A 19,975-nucleotide genomic window follows, 5' to 3' on the forward strand; every position below is an offset into this window, starting at 1 on the left:
AAGCGACAAGCCAAATGGCTTCATGTACACCAGGAAACCATTTACTACACTGGGTGGTAACCATATAACCATATTATGGCACCTGGTGGTTTTGTGGGTGATTAAGGCACTCCAATCAGATTGAACCTATGCAGGTTTCCATATCCAAGGAGTGGTTGAGGTTTATTGCTCACGTATTGCCACTCAGGGATGAGTGAGGCTGGTCACTCTCATCTTAAATGTCAAGACCAACTTGCCTAGCCCCGGGCTCCTATGCACCTCATAGGGCAACAAAGGATGAGCTGATGATGATGATAATGATATTACTGATGCAAATTGTGTCGATATTAAAACAATTTAAAAAACATGCATGTGAATACAGTATTCAGATTCACTGCACAATTCACTGCAGAGGACAAGGTGGCACAAAGCTTCCAATGTCACCAAGCACAGCCCTTACAACAAAAATGCATGTAGAAATTATTTATTAAAAAATAAAAAAATAAAATAGGTGCTCAGAAGAAATGTAAAGAGGTAAGTGCAAAACAGAGCTGTGTCAAATTAGGAAAGAGCCAAAAAGTTACCTCGTGAAATATCCATTAACTTGCTGTTACTTGGTAATTCCAGTCTGAATGACTGAGCAGACCCATCAACTGCTGGCAAGCAACTGCCCCTGCAGGGCCATCACATACAGTGAACTAATGAACATAAAATGAAGAAAATAATGAACTGCAATTCATGAAAAAGAATTACCTAAGAAGGTGATTAACAGTTCAGCATTTGGTCTTTGCTAACAACATGTAGTAAACACACACACACACACACACACACACACACACACACACACACACACACAAATTTACTCTTAATTCCAAAGCATTACTGAAAGTGGGAAACAGGGTCTGAATGTTAATGATGATAAACCTATATAGATTAATACATACAAACATTCTACAATTATCATTCAATCATTTATCATCATAACCCTATTGCCACTGTTTTACATGTAGTAGGCAAGATCCAGAAATAGACACAGGAAACAAAAATACAACAATGGAAAAAAGCTATAATGATCCACCCATCATCCAACCCTATACTGCCCCATGAGGAGCGTAGGAACCCGGGGCTGGGCAGTTGGTCCTGACATTTAAGATGACAGTGACCAGCCTCACTCATCCCTGAGTGGCATTACATGAGCAATCAACCCCAACCACCCCTTGGATATAAACCTTCACCGGCTCAATTCAACTGGAGCGCAATAATTACCCACTAAACCACCAGGCGCCAAAATTTGGTTATATGGTTACCATCTAGCATAGTAAATGGTTTCCTGGTGTACAAGAAACCATTTGGCTTGTCACTCAGTGTAGAGTCACCCACAGGCAGAAGGAAGAGGAAAGAATGAAGGAAAGAAAGACAGAAGAGGGAGTGTAAAGTTACCCGTAGGCAGAAGGACATGGAAAGAATGAAGGAAAGGAAGACAGAAGAGGATGGAAGGAAAGAAGGATGGAGAAGAGGAAAGGGCAGACACCCGACAGCAGCACTACATCGAGTCCTCAGCACTGTTATTATTTTTGGTGATGCTAGTGCAGGTGTGATTGGAATTGCCTGTGATGAAGCCAAGAATCCGATGATCTGATTAATGAGTGAATGGAAGTCTGATTCATATTCATTAGTTATTTTGCAGGCCTGGCAGGTCTGCTTTTGTGTCTCCTGTTTCTGACATCAGTAAGCTACTTACATCAACCTTGTGGTGCGAATGATACTATGCGGGAACAACACCGACATCTTGTGTGGCCTGGAAAGAAAAGTATTTACTGTATTACACTGAAAGACTGAAAACAAATCGTATGTTACTATGAAAAACCTATTGAGCATCTAAGCTAAAAATAACAATGAATTTCTATTCCACTGCAGGGCCAGACATCACATAAGTATTTTATTCAAAATGATTAAATACACAAACAAGAAAAACAAGAACACAAAAACTGAATACATTAGGAATGTGGATTCCTAAGTCAGGCTGAATTTGATTTAACCCCTTGGAGCAAGAAGACGTGATCTGCGTTCTTCAGGTGTTTCCTGGTAAAAGCACAGAGACATGAACTGAGTCCCAAAGCAGAAGAAAATTTGCCAAACACCAAGTTTTCGGCCAATTTGCATCAAATTTTGGTGCATCCTAGCAGGCCAGTCTAGTGTCCAAAGTAAATACTTGGCAACACTGTTGGCCAAGGCATGGGACAGTGCATATCAGAAATCTACTTTATCTCACCACCAGCCAGGCAGAAGAGTAGCGTTCCATCATTCATCCCTTTAAACCCCTCTATTTTCCCCATCCCGCCCGAGGCAGAAGCCACGATTGAAATATCGTTAATGTATTGTGTTTGTGACTATATTGTGAAGTGATTGTGTCTATGGAACATACATGTATTGTTGGTAAAGCACTGGTGCCATTATCAGCCGTTAGGCCTAGGGCAGAAGTCGTGTTTGTTATACTGTACCGGGTTTCCTACTGTGCTTCACCCTGCCCCAGATGATGTATTTTACCAATACAGTGAACCCAATGCTTACACTGTGTGAAACATATAGTGTCCGGATTAGTGAAATAACTGATCTACCTTAGCAGGCGTTGCGTATGCCACAGAGATACGCCATAGTCAGGAAGGAAACAGGCGTCACATACGCCATAGTCGGGAAGGGAATAACAGAGGAGGTTGGGATGGAATCACTGTGACAGTGATATTATCGTGTATGGTTTAGTGTGAAATATACATACATAGTGCGCACACACTCACACAACAGAAAAGAAAAAAAGGGAGGAGGAGTGATGATAGCAGTGAAGAACAACATAAATGTAGATACGGTACTGTGGAAATGGGAGAAGGCAGGGCTGAAGTGATATATATGAAATTAGAAACTGGAGAGAATGTTAAGAGAGATATGGCGGTAGTGTATGTTCCCCCTTAGACGAGAGCATGGAAGGATGAGGCATACCATGAGATGTTGTCAGATATGGCTAGCTACTTGCAAAAAATAATTGAGAAAAGCAATAATATAATTTTGATGGGTGACTTTAATTGTAAAGAGGTGAACTGGGAGGAATGGTACTCGGGAGGCGGCGAGGATTCGTGGGGCACTATGTTATTAAATATAATAATGAATAATGTGATGACGCAATGGGTCAAAGAAGAGACACGGTTTCGAGGTGAGGACACACCAGCAAGGTTAGATTTACTGGTCACCAAAGAACCCAATGTAATAGAATCATTGGAATATCTCTGTCCTTTGGGAAAAAGTGATCACGTGGTCATTGAGTTCCAGATGTTAATAGGAAACGTCGAGCCAAGAGACGAGCTTCATAGACAGGGAAGATACAACTTTGGGAAAGCAAATTTTACAGGATTGAGAAACTTTTTTGAAAATGCGGATTGGAGAAAATTCAGAGAAACAAGAGAGATACAGAGGAAGTGGGATATTTTTCTAGACCTCTATAATTTGGGAGTGGAAAAATTTGTACCAAGAGTAAGAGGGAAAGAAAACAGGAAAAAGGAGTGGTTTAATAGAAGGTGTATGATAGCAAAAAAAGAGAGAGATAAGGCGTGGAACAACTGGAGAAAGAGAGGTAACGACAGAACAAAGGAAGAATATAAAAGAACAAGAAATGAATACAGTACACAAGAATACGTAGAAAAGAAGAAAGGAATTTTGAAAAAGGTATAATTGACAAATGCAAGGATGAACCCAAACTGTTTTATAGATTTGTTAATGGCAAACTGAAACAAAAGGAAGGAATCACCAAGCTGAAAGTAGAAGGAGAGGTCTTTAAGGATGCGGCAATGCTAGCAGAAATAATGAACAAACGTTTCCAGTCAGTTTTCACTAAAGAAAAGGAGCTTGTGGAAGAGGAGGGAGTGATTAGAAATGTTCCGGTGATGAAAGATATAAAAGTGGAGGTACAGGAAGTGTATAAATTACTGGAAACTCAAGATGTAAGGAAAGCCCCAGGACCTGATGGAATTTCTAATTGGGTACTGAAGGAATGCAGAGAACAACTGGCGGATAAAATTCACAGCTTAATTGTATGCTCACTGGAAGAGGGGAAAGTGCCAAAAGAATGGAAGAGGGCAAATGTGGTACCAATTTACAAGGGAGGAAACAGGGAAGAACCCCTGAATTATAGACCAGTGTCTCTAACCAGCATGGTCGCAAAATTGTGTGAGAGAATCCTGAAAGACAGATGGATAAAATATCTGGAAGAGATGAATATTTTGGCTGAATGTCAGTTTGGATTCAGAAGTGGAAGGTCATGTGTTTCTAACTTGTTGAGCTTTTACTCAAGAGCGATTGATGTGGTACAGGAGAGAGATGGTTGGGTGGAGTGTGTGTACTTAGACTTAGAGAAGGCCTTTGACAAGGTACCTCATAAGAGACTAATGTGGAAACTAGAATATATAGGAGGACTAAAGGGGAAACTTCTGGAATGGATGAGAGACTTTTTGAGAGACAGACAAATGAGGACAGTAATAAAGGAAAAGATGTCTGGATGGAGGGAAGTAACAAGTGGAGTCCCTCAAGGCTCAGTGTTGGCGCCAGTAATGTTCCTGATTTACGTAAATGATATGGTAGATGGAGTGAACAGTTATGCAAGTCTGTTTGCTGATGATGTAAAGATCTTGAGGAAGATAGAGGTTGAGGAGGATTGTAAAATACTGCAGGAGGATTTGGATAGGATACACAATTGGAGCCGGACGTGGGAAATGAAATTTAATGTAAAGAAATGTAAAATATTGGAAATGGGTAAAAGTACCAGGAGACCATCACTGAATTATTTTTTGGGTAATGAATTAATCACAAAAAGGAGAGAAGAGAAAGATTTGGGAGTGCTGGTCCAAGATAGTTTGTCACCAGAAAAGCACATTAACAAGACAGTTGGAGAGACTTATAAACTCTTGATTAACATAAGAGTAGCATTTCATTATATGGATGAGAAAATGATGAAAAAATTGATAATGGCCATGATCCGCCCCAGGTTAGAATATGCAGCAGTAGTGTGGTCCCCACACAAAAAGAAAGATATAAACAAGATTGAGAGAATACAAAGAACAGCAACCAAGATGGTCCCAAGTCTGACAGACCTGTCATACAGAGAGAGGCTGGAAAAACTGGATTTGCCTTCGTTAGAGGAAAGGAGAAAGAGGGGAGACATGATTGCGGTGTTCAGGACCATGGTGGGAGTAGATAAAATTGACAAAGATCTGTTTGTATGGGATAAGAGAGCAACAAGAGGACATGGAATGAAATTGAAAAAGTCAAGCTGCTTGAAGGATATCAAGAAATATAGCTTTCCTTACAGAAGTATAGACTTATGGAATAGCCTGGACAAAGAGATCGTCCAGTCTAAAAACTTAAACGAGTTTAAAGTTAAATTCAACTTATTGAGAAACAGCGACGGAAACCCACGAGCATAGTACATTCCGTGTATATCACAATTAGGTATATTAGGTAAATACTTAAATATTTGGAACGACTTAGACAAAGAGGTGGTGCATGAGAAAAACATTCATGTGTGTAAAGGTAGACTTGATAAATGTGGATATGGAGACAGGACAACACGAGCATTGCTCAATTCCTGTATACTACAAATAGGTAAATACACACACACACACACACACACACACACACACACACACACACACCACATAACTCCTCATCTTCAAACCCCTGAAGGTACTGCCAGCAATTCAACACCTCTGGAGGAAGTGAGTTATTCGTATTTTGTTGATTTGTATATTGACCTATTTCTATATTTTACACAAACAAGTATTGTTTTTTACATACACACATATGAGATGGAAATAAGTCCAGCTTCAGTATCAGTAGCTAGCAAAAAAAAAGACTAGTGGTCATATCGAGTTTCTGAGAGCACTGAAAAAAAAGCTTATGATATTTTACATGTATAATTTGAATAAAACAAAATAAAACTAGTGAGCGAAATATGTTGGTGTGGGTGAGGTGGGAAAAACTGAAAGCACGCTAGGAATTATTCCATTCATTCATTCATTGCCAGACGCCATGTGTCCCAGACGGGGTGGCCAATGGCTTAGAGTTAATTGTTTTACAGGGAGGGGCACTAATCCTCCACCAACCCCACTTGACACGTAGGGATGCCAACAGCATCTGGTGTTCCCAGGCGGTCACCCGTCCAAGTACTATTTACTCGAAATGTATTGCATGTATCGATTTCTTGAAAGAACCATGATAAAGCGTGTAAAATTCTACGTACGTTAATGAAATAATGATGTAACATCTTTGATCGAAATTTGTTGTTACATAGGGAGGAATATAACAGTGGTGTGCACGCATGACGAAAGTGCAGCACGTGCATGAAAAATCTGCTGATACCATGAAAAAGTCCATGAAATTCTACATAAGATAATGAAATAAAAACATAACCTCTGCAAGAAAACTTTTGCGCTAGAGCTCCCTGAACAAAAAATCAGTTCCCTGTAGGAAATTACTTTTAGTTTTTAGCTATTGTCTCAAAAACTAAAAATCGCATAAAAAAGCTGCAAACTTTATTAGAAAGCTGATAAAATTCTCTTATCTATCTATCTATTGCCAGATGCCATAATCCCATAAGGGGTGGCCATTTGACTTTGAGATATTTGTTTTACGGGGAGGGGCACTAACCCTCCACCAACCCACTTGTTGACACGCAGAGAGCACGTATGGTTTGGTTATACAGTACAGTTACCACCCGGCGTTGTAAATGGTTTCTTGGTGTACAGGAAACCATAAAGCCATCTAAACATCTAATAACAATTTGAGGTATGATGGAAAACATTCGAGCTATGATGGTGGGAAGTGAGATTGACGTTCTGAAATGTTTATTCATGCCGGCCTAATGTACTGTACTTCTATTCGTACTTTTTTTTTTTTTGCTTATCGGCTAGAACAAACATCAGTGAATATGATGATGTAGTTTTTATGGCAGTATATATATGTTTGGGCGGCAAAAATAAGGAAAGAATACATGTTTTCATAGGCGCGCAGGAGGGCTGGCAGAGAAGGGGGTGGAATAAAACCATGCGCCAGAAAACTTACCAAAACTTATCGTGCGCAAGAGGATTAATACTGTTAGTACCCAATGCATGGACTTACATCAAGGGATGAGCTCCAGTTGCTTGATAGCATCTGCAGTGGAACAGCTCCCATTAATTATTCAGAACACTGCCACTTTGGGTTAATTTACAGTAGGATATGATGAAATGGGTGAGGTTAGGTTTGAAGATAATTGATTTTCATTTTTGGGGGGTTAGGCCAGGTTCAGTTCTGAACTGCTTTTCTTGACAAAACTAGTTGATACCTAACTTAACCGGTAAATTTTTACAAGTGGACAATACACCCCCCCATGTAGTGCAATATATTTTTCTGGCAGTTTTTGATGCGATTCGAATGTTTCTGACCTTCATTTTTGTCGGAAATGCCCCTCACCGAACACAATAAAACTAACCAAACCAAACCCAACATACCTAACCTATCTTAGGGGAGTAATAATCAATTTCTGAATGGGATAATGGGGGTTATTTGTGATCCTTAGGGACTTTACTATACGATAATGGTGCTAAAATTCCAAAACTGCATTTTGTCCACTTGTAAAATAATACCACTTAACCTAACTGACAGGGCAGTGTTGCTATCAACAGTTACCCTAAGCTCCTTGCTCAAGTTTCATTTTTTGTAGTCTGTCATTTAAATAGCTACCGATACTAACTTCTTACACAAATATTTGACAGAAATGCTTGGTAGACACATGAGTGAACATGTACGTATGGACGTGTAATCATAAGCATAACTTCAGCTTAGGAGTTTCATTTTGTATACAATTTTACGGTATGCCTAAATCAAGTTGTTGACACAGTCACTTCTCTTACCCCTAATCAGCAAGTCATCTCTCGTATTCCTTTAAGACATTTGTTGTAATGCGACTTTAATCGTGCTACACGCAGGATATATTTTACCTGATGAAGGTGTCTTCAGTAAACTAAACTTGCCAAACTTTTCATAATCATGCATGAATACACAACAACTACTACAAGCTGCTGTGAGACCGTCTGATCATTGGGGATAAGTGCTCTGAAGCGAAGAAGCATTATTATATTCAATAACTTAAATGAATTTATATGTTCTTCGTAAGAAATAGTATAAGTAGAAAGCCCCAGTATAGTAATGCTCTTTCTGTTGAAAGAAAAAATAAATCCTAAAATCAAGACCAGTCTGCAGTGGAAACACTCATGTAAATTGGCGTTTTCGCCTACTTTTAGATATCGTCACTTATGTGTAATTTAAGAGGTCTATACATCTTTCCTATGTATCTTGAATGTTTATGGAATGAAGGAGAACGTTTTATACAAATATGGGATTTTGCTAGGCTGCAAAAAGAAAATAAGAGCGTATGAAAAGTGAGTGGTGAAATGTCGTAAGCATCGAACACTACTTTGCAGCAACAACAAACTTGCGTCTTCTCGCCCATTTAATCGGAGTCGGACAATTTAACCTTTTGCACACAACTTGGATCTGTGTCTTTCAGCATAACGGAGAAAGTGAAAAGTGTTGTGCGTGACTTTGACGATGGTTACCACGGAAGACACAGTTGAGGAGAAGGAGGAAAAGAAACCTCCAGTGTTCAAAAATCCAGAGTTCCAGGTGAGTAGGCCTATGAATAAAGATCATTGACAAAAATGACTTTCAGAGGATTGGTGCAGTACAGACTGAGGCAGTAAGCTGTATCCGGACTATATCAGGCCATATGTAAGGCATGTACGTGTGTGAGTGGCAACTTGAGCAAAGATATGGAAGTACAGTATATACTGGTATGTGTTATTTCATCCTTGTGTGAAATGACATTACCCTGTGTGGAATGACATTACCCAATGAAACCTTTTTATACCTCAGACTGTGGTGCCCTGGGTGTGAGATGAATTGTTAGAAAAACTATTGAAGGAAGCACTCATTTTATTGTTATGCTGTTAGATATCTTTCATTGCTTTATGGACTATTTTGAGTTATTTTTTTGTACTAAAATGAAAGAAAATACACCAAGCAGCCTAGGAAAATATAAAAAGAGTGACGTCCATTGAATTAAGCCAGTCTCCAGGACCAGGCTTTAAAGTGGAGAAGAGAAAAAAAATTACAGGGACACCAAAACAAAAGAAAGTATTATAGGAAGGAGTTCAGGAGAAAAAAAAAATGTTTAAGGATAAAAACAGGTGGAACAAATCAGATGAACATTCTTTTTTCTTTTTTAATTTTGCTGAAGTCTAAAGTTTTGATATTTAAGATAGTGAAGAGGCTCAGAAATTCAATTCCTTTTTTCACTAAAAATCTATCTATCTATCTATTGCCAGACGCCTCAATCCCGTTTGGGGTGGCCACAAACAAATCGCCTCCAAGTCGCCCTGTCCCCTGCCATTTCACTCCCCTGCTCCCAACTCACACCCCCCTCTCTCATATACCTCTCCACCCCATCTCTCCACCTCATCCTCGGCCTCCCCCTCCCTCTTTCCCCCTCCACCTCACTCACATACACTCTCTTCATCAGTCTTTGACCCTCCATCCTCTCCACATGGCCAAACCACCTCAGTGTGTTCCTCATAACGCTTCCTATCACATCCACATCAACACCACAACGCTCCTTTATATCCTCATTCGTCAGCCTATCTCTCCATGTGACTCCACAGGCTCCTCTTAAATAACTCATTTCCACGCCTCTCACTCTTGACTTGTGTCCTTCCAACAACGTCCAAGCTTCACTTCCGTACGTTAGAGTTGGTATCACAATATTGTCATGTAGTAACTTTTTCACTTCCATGCTCACTTCCCTGTTTCTTATCACTGCTTTCAAAGAACCAGCAACCTTTCTTCCCTGCTGTACCCTTTCAAGCACTTCACCCTCCAAACCTCCATCCTTACTCATCACACTACCCAAGTACTGTACTTAAACGTACTCACATTTTCCAATTCCTCACCATCCAACCTCGCTGTACATTCACTGACTTCACCTCTCTCAAAGACCATCACTTTACTCTTCCCTACATTCACCTTTAGATTCCGTTTCTTACACACTCTCTCAAACTCATCCACCAAGCCTTGCAGCTCCCCTTCGTCTTCACTCAACAACACGGTATCATCTGCAAACAACAGTACAGGGAGTTTCCAAACACTATCCTCTCTCACCAGGGCCACTCCAACATCCACTACCCTACCTTGTACCTCTTTTATTACCCCATCCATGTACAGATTGAACAACCACGGAGACATGACACATCCCTGTTTCAACCCAACTTTCAAAGAGAAAAATTCACTTAGTTCCCCATCCACACGCACTGCAGCCTTCGCACCATCGTACATACTCTTCACAGCATTCAACAACTTCCCATCTATTCCATATATTCTTAACACTTTCCACAATCCTAGTCTATCCACCCTGTCATATGCTTTCTCCAAATCCATGAACGCCGCATACAACTTCTTTCCCTTCTCTAGAAGCTTTTCCACTAAAGATCTGAGAATGAATATCTGATCTACACAACCTCTTCCCTTCCTAAAGCCTCCCTGTTCTTCTCCAACTAATTTCTCTGTTCTTTCTCTAACTCTGTCAGTAAGTATCCTACCATACACTTTTCCTATTATACTAAGAAGACAAATGCCCCTGTGATTACCACACACTTCTTTTTCCCCTTTTCCTTTGTACAAGGGAATAATTATACCTGACTTCCAATCCTCCGGGACACTACCTTCCTCCCAGACCAATCTGCACATCTTCCACATCCATTCTACTACTATCTCTCCCCCATGCTTCAGCATTTCACCACACACTCCATCAATTCCTGGGGCTTTCCCTGATTTAACTTTCTTCATTGCTTCCACAACTTCTCTCCTATTGATTTCTTCCTGTCTTCTCACCTCCCTTCTTCTTCCAGCCATTCCCCAGCCACTTATACTCACATTACTTCCATCCTCCACGTTCAACAATTCCTTAAAGTGTTCTCTCCATCTGCTCACTTTTTCTCCCTTCTCCACTAGTAATCTACCGTACCATTTTTATCTTTCACTCCCCTGCTAACTTCATTTCCACCCTGTCTTACTCTTTTCACCTCTTTCCAGAACATTTTCTTACAGTCCCTCCACTTTACACTCAAATTCCTTCCAAATTCCTCATCCACTCTCTTCTTACTCTCTCTTACTAATCTTTTCACCTCTCTCTTTCTTTCTACATATAACTCTCTCTTCAGCCTCTCAACTTCTTCCATGCCCCTATTTCTCATCCATTCATTATATGCTTTCTTCTTTTGTGCCACAGCCCGTTTCACCTCTTCAGTCCACCACGCTGTTCCTTGCACCCCCCTCCGTCTTCTCTTCCTTCCACACACCACATCACATGCTGCACATATTTCTTCTGTAAATATTCTACACACACCTTCCACGTCCCCCATCTGCTCCAACTTATATTTGCCCAATCGTTCCTCCACTTCTCTCTTATACTCTGCCTTTTTCTCATCCTCTTGTAACCTTTCCACTCTCCTTGCAACTACTCCTTCCTCTCGTCTTTCCCTTCTTCTATTCCTAAAAATGATAGTGATATAAATTTGAAATGTCTATGCTTCTGCTGTCCTAATATAGCCTCTTTTCATCCATGCTTCAGCACACAGCTTTCCGAAGTAGCAAAAAGCGAGGATGGCGAAACTTGAAGCAGATAATCTCCCTGGAACGCACATACAGCTGGCCCCATGACTGTGTTCACTGTAAGTAAACAAGTTCTGGCAAAGAATTGTATGTGCAGATTGGCCTGGGAGGAAGGTAGAGTCCTGGAGGATTGGAAGTCAGGTATAATTATTCCCTTGTACAAAGGAAAAGGGGAAAAAGAAGTGTGTGGTAATCATAGGGGCATTTGTCTTCTTAGTATAATAGGAAAAGTGTATGGTAGGATACTTATAGACAGAGTTAGAGAAAGAACAGAGAAATTAGTTGGAGAAGAACAGGGAGGCTTTAGGAAGGGAAGAGATTGTGTAGATCAGATATTCATTCTTAGATCTTTAGTGGAAAAGTTTCTAGAGAAGGGAAAGAAGTTGTATGCGGCTTTCATGGATTTGGAGAAAGCATATGACAGGGTGGATAGACAAGGATTGTGGAAAGGGTTAAGAATATATGGAGTAGATGGGAAGTTGTTGAATGCTGTGAAGAGTATGTATGATGGTGCGAAGGCTGCAATGCGTGTGGATGGTGAACTAAGTGAATTTTTCTCTTTGAAAGTTGGTTTGAAACAGGGATGTGTCATGTCTCCATGGTTGTTCAATCTGTACATGGATGGGGTAATAAAAGAGGTAGAAGGTAGGGTAGTGGATGTTGGAGTGGCCCTGGTGAGAGAGGATAGTGTTTGGAAACTCCCTGTACTGTTGTTTGCAGATGATACTGTGTTGTTGAGTGAAGACGAAGGGGAGCTGCAAGGCTTGGTGGATGAGTTTGAGAGAGTGTGTAAGAAACGGAATCTAAAGGTGAATGTAGGGAAGAGTAAAGTGATGGTCTTTGAGAGAGGTGAAGTTAGTGAATGTACAGCGAGGTTGGATGGTGAGGAATTGGAAAATGTGAGTACGTTTAAGTACAGTACTTGGGTAGTGTGATGAGTAAGGATGGAGGTTTGGAGGGTGAAGTGCTTGAAAGGGTACAGCAGGGAAGAAAGGTTGCTGGTTCTTTGAAAGCAGTGATAAGAAACAGGGAAGTGAGCTTGGAAGTGAAAAAGTTACTACACGACAGTATTGTGATACCAACTCTAACGTACAGAAGTGAAGCTTGGACATTGTTGGAAGGACACAAGTCAAGAATGAGAGCAGTGGAAATGAGTTATTTAAGAGGAGCCTGTGGAGTCATGTGGAGAGACAGGCTGACGAATGAGGATATAAAGGAGCGTTGTGGTGTGGATGTGGATGTGATAGGAAGCGTTATGAGGAACACACTGAGGTGGTTTGGCCATGTGGAGAGGATGGAGGGTGAAAGACTGACGAAGAGAGTGTATGTGAGTGAGGTGGAGGGGGGAAGAGGGAGGGGGAGGCCGAGGATGAGATGGAGAGATGGGGTGGAGAGGTATATGAGAGAGGGGTGTGAGTTGGGAGCAGGGCAGTGAAATGCCGGGGGACAGGGCGACTTGGAGGCGATTTGTTTGTGGCCACCCCAAACGGGATTGAGGCATCTGGCAATAGATAGATAGATAGATAGCTATTACTGTTAGATTGTATTAGTGTCATAGTTATTTCAACATGTGCTCGTGGGCCCTTCGGGCCCCTCGCACTTGCTCCTGTGGAGGGCTTTCGCGTTCATGTGCTGTTCTAATGTAATGTTGTTACTTGGATTTTTTGCAGCTAACCAATTGATCGTGTTATTTGCAGCTTCGGGAATGGAACTCAAGTTGTCCGAACACAAGTCCGAAATACTTTAGTTGTACCTGTGGGCAAAAAATTCTATGGAGATCCTATGCCGGGCGCTAGGAGCGGCATTTTTTTTTGGTCAAAATGTGATTGCACATTAAAATATAGTACAGCAAAACCTCAATATATCAGACTAATTGGGGCCCAAGCCAGTCCGATAAAAGCGACATCAGGACTCCCCCCCTGGACTTCCTCCTCCTCTTGTTATGCAGAGAAGCTTGCTTGTCATTCATGCATTTATTCTCTGTCTGTCTGTCTGTCTGTCTGTCTGTCTCTCTCTCTCTCTGTCTCTCTCTCTCTCTCTCTCTCTCTCTCTCCCTATCCCCACACTGGGCACTTTACTTCACATATTTTTGTCTTCATCTTCACCTTCCCATTCATTTTTACCTTCACTTTCAGTTCACTCTGACATTCATATTCACTTTCATGTTCTATTCCATGCTCATTTCACATTCACCTTCACCTTCACACTCACTTTCACTATCACTCATTTTGAATTTCCCTTTCACCTTCATTTGCAACGTTACTTTCTCATTTTCTCATTTACCTCTACAAGTAGGTGGTGGCAACCATCATCCACTCACTTGATGTAGTGCTGCCTACTTCTTCCTTATCCTTTATCATTCTTTTTCTGTGCCTGCCCTCCTCTCTTCCTATATCTCCCATCTTTCTTGTCACTTCTTATTGCTCTTCTTTCCTTTACAGGTGGCTTTACGTTGAGTGACAAGCCAAATGGTTTCTTGGAAGCCAAGAAACCATTTACAGTGCTGGGTGGTAACCATATAACCAACCCATATGTGCTCCCTACATGTCAGCAAGTGGGTTGGTGGAGGGTTAGTGCCCCTCCCCATAAAACCAATAGCTCAAAGTCAAATGGCCACCCCATACGGGATTATGGCGTCTGGCAATAGATAGATAGATAGACCTTTACAATTATTCACTCACCTTCACTTTTGCCCTCCCTTCTTTTACTATCACATTCACCTCCATCTTCACCTTCACTTTTACTTTCTCTTTCACCTTCACTTTCACTTTCATCTTCATCTTCAGTTTTATATTAATTTTCACCTTCACTTTCACCTTAATTTTCTCCTTGGCCTTTACTTTCACCTTCACTTTCACCATCTTCACTGTTACATTCGGTTTCACCTTCACTTTCACCATTTTCATTCATTTTCACCTTCACTCGCCCTCACTTTTGCCTTCACGTTCAACCTCTTTTTCACCATTCACCTTCACTTCTGACTTCACTTTCACATTCACATTTACTTTCACCTTCACCTTCACTTTCACCTCCATCTTCACCTTCATTTTCACTTCTGAGTTCACTTTCACGTTCACTTTTACTCTCACCCTCACTTTCACCTTCACTTTCACTTTTGTCTTCACTTTCACCTTCACTTTTACTTTCACACTACCTTCATTTTCACCTTCACAGTGCCTTCACTAACCTTCACTTTTTCATTCACTTTCACCTCTCTCTCCTGGAGACAGAGAAAGGGAGGAAATATACTGTAGGAGAGAGAGAGAGAGAGGAGGGACCAAGGTTATGCCTCTCTCTCTCATTTGTTTATGCCAAGGTGACGCCACTTGTTTATTCTCTCTCTCTCTGTTGACTCTGACATTCCATATTCACTTGTGTGCTCTCTTTCACCCTCACTTTTACACTCATTTTCACAGTTATTTTCATTTTCAATTTTACCTTCTGTCTCTCTCTCTCTCTCTCTCACCAGAGAGGGACGGGGAGGAGGAGAAGGTATGGAGGAGAGAGAGAGAAGAGGGACCGGTTATGGTATTTCCTCCGTTTGTTTGTTTATTCGTTTATTCCAAGACCGATGTTATGGTATCACCTGCTTTTGTTTGTTTATTCATTTATTCCAAGAGAGGACTGCTTCTGGCTTTATTAGACTTTTCCTGACACACAAGAATTTAGTCCACTTGGCTCCTCGAGTCTGATAAAAGCGAATTCCGCTATATTGAAGTCTGTTATATTGAGGTTTTACTATAAGTTTTTCAATCATGATGGGACCAAGCTTTTTCAACGTCAGTGAATTTTTTGAGATTTCTGTGCCAATTTTGGTGCGATTTGAATGTGTAGTTTCAGCTGTCCAAACCACACACACACACACACACACACACACACATGGCTACTGCTATAGCATATTAGATGGAGGTAGAGGGACACAAGGAGAGCTTCAGCTTGCAGACCTTTAGATTCACATTCAGATAACACAACAACAACAGTTATATATCTACTGTATTGTTTTATATAGCTAAATGTTGTGCCACAGTATAGGTACTGGTATTCTTATAAATACTGTGAATGACAACTCATACCAGTGTTGTGAGTACATGCTTATGTCATGTTTCAGTTTATGCAGATTTTTATGCTGTAGCTACTGCTGAGTTGGCTTTGTGAGTTTTAAGGAGGTTGCTATTGTCATTGTAGCTGCTATAATGTATCAAGAGCTTTCTGTCATTAGAGAGAGGAGTGTAAAAATTGGGATATAGTAGTCAATACTATATTTTTTTGATGTATGCACAGTAATGTACCGGTATTTCTTTTTTAGATGGGAGTATTGATGCACCTCCAGCCTTCACACCAGCTAAGAAGTACTCAGATGTCTCTGGAATGCCTGTAAGTGTTTGTATAAGGCACCTGATTTTACAAAGGTCCTTCAGCTTCCTCCCTGTCCCCTGAAAGGGGGATGATGGATTGCATGAGATGGCTGATTTTAGCCTGCTGTTCACTGGGTTCACATCCAGATGAGCCTTGGACGACAACAACAACCCACATTAGCAATACAGTATCTCTTCAACTTTATATTAATTATAGTTGTTCATCATCATCATCTGGACCTCCTTTCCCACCCTAGGGCAGGGTGAGGAATAGCAGTGTCCGAACAACTTAAGTTTGCCAGAGTCAGTGGGTTACACTTCCATTCACTCATCATTCAAGCCCACGGATTCCTGGCTCCATCAGATAGGCCAAAAATATTTCATCACATTCTGTAGCTTCAAATATACCTATATCATAAGAGTCAATCCAAACGGTGTCACGTTAAAAAGGGGTGCCAAATCCCTGGTCATGCGCTTCTTCACACAAAATTCATCCGGCTGGCTCAGTCTCTTGTCAGTCCCTTAGCTTCACCGGCTTCCTTACCTCTTTTCCTCACACACTCACCCACCATATCCCTCCATCTTCTTGGCCTGCCTTGCCTTCTCCCTCCTTCATATTCACTCTGGTATATCTTTTTCACCACTCTATTGTCATCCATTCTCTCCACATGACCAAACCATCTCAGTACACTCTCCGATTCTGGTGTTCACAGACTGCTTCACTCCACATCTTTCACGAATCACATTATTCTGTATCCTATCCACTCTCTGTACTCTACATACATTCCTCAGCAATCCCATTGCTTTATCTGTCTATCTATTGGCGACACCATAATCCCATGAGGGGCGGCCATTTGACTTTGAGTTATTTGTTTTACAGGGAACGGCACTGACCTTCCACCAACCCACTTGCTGACACGTAGGGAGCACATATGGTTTGGTTATATGGTTACCACCCAGCATTGTAAATGGTTTCTTGGCGTACAGGGAGCCATTTGGCTTGTCACTCAATGTAAAGCCACCTGTAAAGGAAAGAAAAGCAATAAGAAGTGACAGGAAAGATGGGAGAAATAGGAAGAGAGGAGGGCAGGCACAGAAAATGAATGATAAAGGCTAAGGAAGAAGTAGGGAGCACTACATCATGAGTCTACAATGGTCACCACCACCTCATGCCACACCTTAGTCTCACATTATTTCTGTTATTATTAGGTATGATGACATTTCCCTTTAGCTCTTGTGTTAGACTAGAGGTCAGTGAGAAACCATTCTTCCTTTGCAAGTGAATTAACAAAATATCTCCATACCAGGCCAACTACACTGACCCTCTCACCAAGCTGAGATTTGCTGATGCATCAGAATTCTACCGTGTCAGAGATCTGCCAATGGACATCGTCAATGGTCTGCTTGAGTTGAGGAAAGCCAACAGCATTGTGGGATGAGTTTATAGAGATCTTTCTTTGTAATACTTTTCATTAAGTAGTGCATGGATGGAATAAAGAGATATATGAATGAGGATGGTCTGACTAGGAGGGAGGGGAGCCTAAACGTGGAAGGTAAATGAAGTCCGAAATGATACTGATTCTGGTATAAGCTGTTTAGAATAACTTGTGATATCCAGAAGTTCTTAAATCTGTTGTTACTTCATACAGTATTTGTACTTAACCTGTAGCTCATTCAAGGCATAAACCATCAACCCATTTGAGGAGATAGCTAAAATATATTAAATTTGTGTGATGCAAATGATTTCCACTGGCCTTTTGTTTTGTCCAAGAATGTAGAAAAAATATGAAAATATGCATTTATTTTTTTTTTAGCTGGCTTAAAAGAGAGGAAGAGGGAGAAAGGAACTATTGTACTTGTATTTATAGCTATAAAATATTCATGTAAGATAGAAGTTTGGCAGAGGAAGAGATAGGTTTGTGAAATAACACTGCTGGTACAGAATTTGTTCAGTACCATATAATGTACAATGAGTCTTCGAAATACGAAAACCTGAAGTACGAATTTTCGATGGTAAGAAAACAATGAATATGGGACAAAATCCACAATACGAAATATTTGTCTCGATACGAAAATCGATACGAAAAGAAATACAGAGATAGCCCTATTATCCAGACTATATAGTGTGAGGAGGTTTCTGAATAGTCTGAAATTGCTGTTAATTCGGCAGAAACAAAACACAAGTACTGTTAGATTGATTTGTTTACTGGTAAATGTACAGTGAAAGACCCAACTATCTTCCCAGTTCCGTCTGAAGAAAATTTACACCAGGCGAAATACAATGAAAACCCTGTTTCTACTAGTGCGTGTTCCAAATGGTTCGATTTTTCCACGCGATATTTGTCAGACTTTGGGATGATACTTGTGTCTTTCATTGTACACTTGAAGCAGCAGAAAGACCTTACCAATTCAATTCATAATCCTCCAGCTTGTTTCTGTAAATTTCTGACAGCTTTCAGTTTGGCAAATAACTTTCTTGCTGAAAAATTTCCTCCCTCTTATTATCGTCACTTTCCCCTACGATCGTTTCTCAGTTGAAGAAATTCAGCATGGTCAAAGGTGGATATCGTTTTCCAATTTCCCAGTTGGAGGTTAGGTTAGGTTAAATTATTCATCCATCCATCCATCCATCATCCTATCCTACGTTGCCCCATGAGGAGCATAGGAGCCCAGGGCTAGGCAGTTTGTTCTGACATTTAAGATGAGTGACCAACCTCACTCATCCCTGAGTGGCATTATGTGAGCAGTAAACCCCAGCCACCCCTTGGATATAAACCTTCACCGGTTCAATCCAATTGGAGCACAATAATTACCCACTAAACTACCAGGCCCCAAAATTTGGTTATATGGTTACCACCCAGCGTAGTAAATAGTTTCCTGGTGTACATGAAACCATTTGGCTTGTCACTCAGTGTAGAGTCACTCATAGGCAGAAGAAAGAGGAAAGAATGAAGGAATGAAAGACAGAAGAGGGAGTGTAAAGTCACCCGTAGGCAGAAGGACGAGGAAAGAATGAAGGAAAGAAAGATAGAAGAAGATGGAAGGAAAGAAGGATGGAGGAGAGGACAGGGCTGACACCCGAGAGTAGCACTTAGTTATTAGTTACAGATAAGCTCGGTTAGGCCAGATTTAGTTAAACACTTAGGGAAGAACAGTCCTTTCCTCCATTATGTTAACGAAATAAACAAGAGTTGTCACACCAGAACAGCTAAAAACAACGGGGAAACAGATTTAACAAGAAATGTTTGCTGTATTTACCAACCCAGAAATAATTTGAAAAATATAACAGACTATCAGGAAGAACTGATGTGATAAGGTGCTTTTACTGCTTAAAGTAAAGCGTATGTTTAGCCCCCTCAGTGGTTGTGGGTTCAGAAATTTGCGTGCTCCCATGGTCGGCCTTGGGACCACTTTTTCTATCTATCTATCTGTCTGTCTAGCCCGACGCCCTAATCCCGCAAAGGGTGGCCGCAGACAAAACGCCTCCAAGTTGCTCTGTCACCCACCATTTGACAACCCTCCCCCCAACTCACTCCCCCCTCTCTCATAAACTTCTCAACTCCATCCCTCCACCTCATCCTCGGTCTACCCCTTCCTCCACCTCACTTACATACACCCTCTTAGTCAGTCTTTCATTCTCCATTCTCTCCATATGTCCAGACAACCTCAGTGTATTTCTCCTAATCTTCTCAACCACATCCACATCCACCCCATAACATTCCTTCACTTCTTCATTTGTCAACCTCTCCCTCCATGTCACTCCACATGCTCCTTTCAAGTAACTCATTTCCACTGTTCTCATTCTTGACTTGTTCCCCTCCTGCAGGGTCCATGCCTCGCTTCCATACTTCAGTGTAGGGATCACAATACTATCATGCATTGACTTCTTAACTTCC

The 19,975-nt window shown here is 41.0% G+C and overlaps 1 protein-coding gene across 2 annotated transcripts; it reads left to right on the forward strand.

Annotated features, from left to right (window-relative positions):
- Positions 1–8,495: 8,495 nt before the first annotated feature.
- On the forward strand, positions 8,496–17,850 carry LOC145400935 (INO80 complex subunit C). Of its 2 annotated transcripts, none has more exons than XM_080273300.1 (4): positions 8,496–8,685; positions 11,684–11,783; positions 16,031–16,098; positions 17,387–17,850. In XM_080273300.1, the coding sequence occupies exons 1-4, from the start codon at positions 8,611–8,613 to the stop codon at positions 17,516–17,518; spliced, it is 375 nt and encodes a 124-aa protein (XP_080129426.1). In that variant the 5' UTR covers positions 8,496–8,610; the 3' UTR covers positions 17,519–17,850. The 2 variants fall into 2 exon arrangements, with proteins under 2 accessions (XP_080129426.1, XP_080129427.1); XM_080273301.1 differs by lacking the exon at positions 8,496–8,685 and adding an exon at positions 8,785–8,837.
- Positions 17,851–19,975: the final 2,125 nt, after the last annotated feature.

The sequence above is a fragment of the Coenobita brevimanus genome, chromosome 54, assembly GCF_032717465.1.
Source record: "Coenobita brevimanus isolate Jiangsu-jjx chromosome 54, ASM3271746v2, whole genome shotgun sequence".
Lineage (NCBI taxonomy): Eukaryota > Metazoa > Arthropoda > Malacostraca > Decapoda > Coenobitidae > Coenobita > Coenobita brevimanus.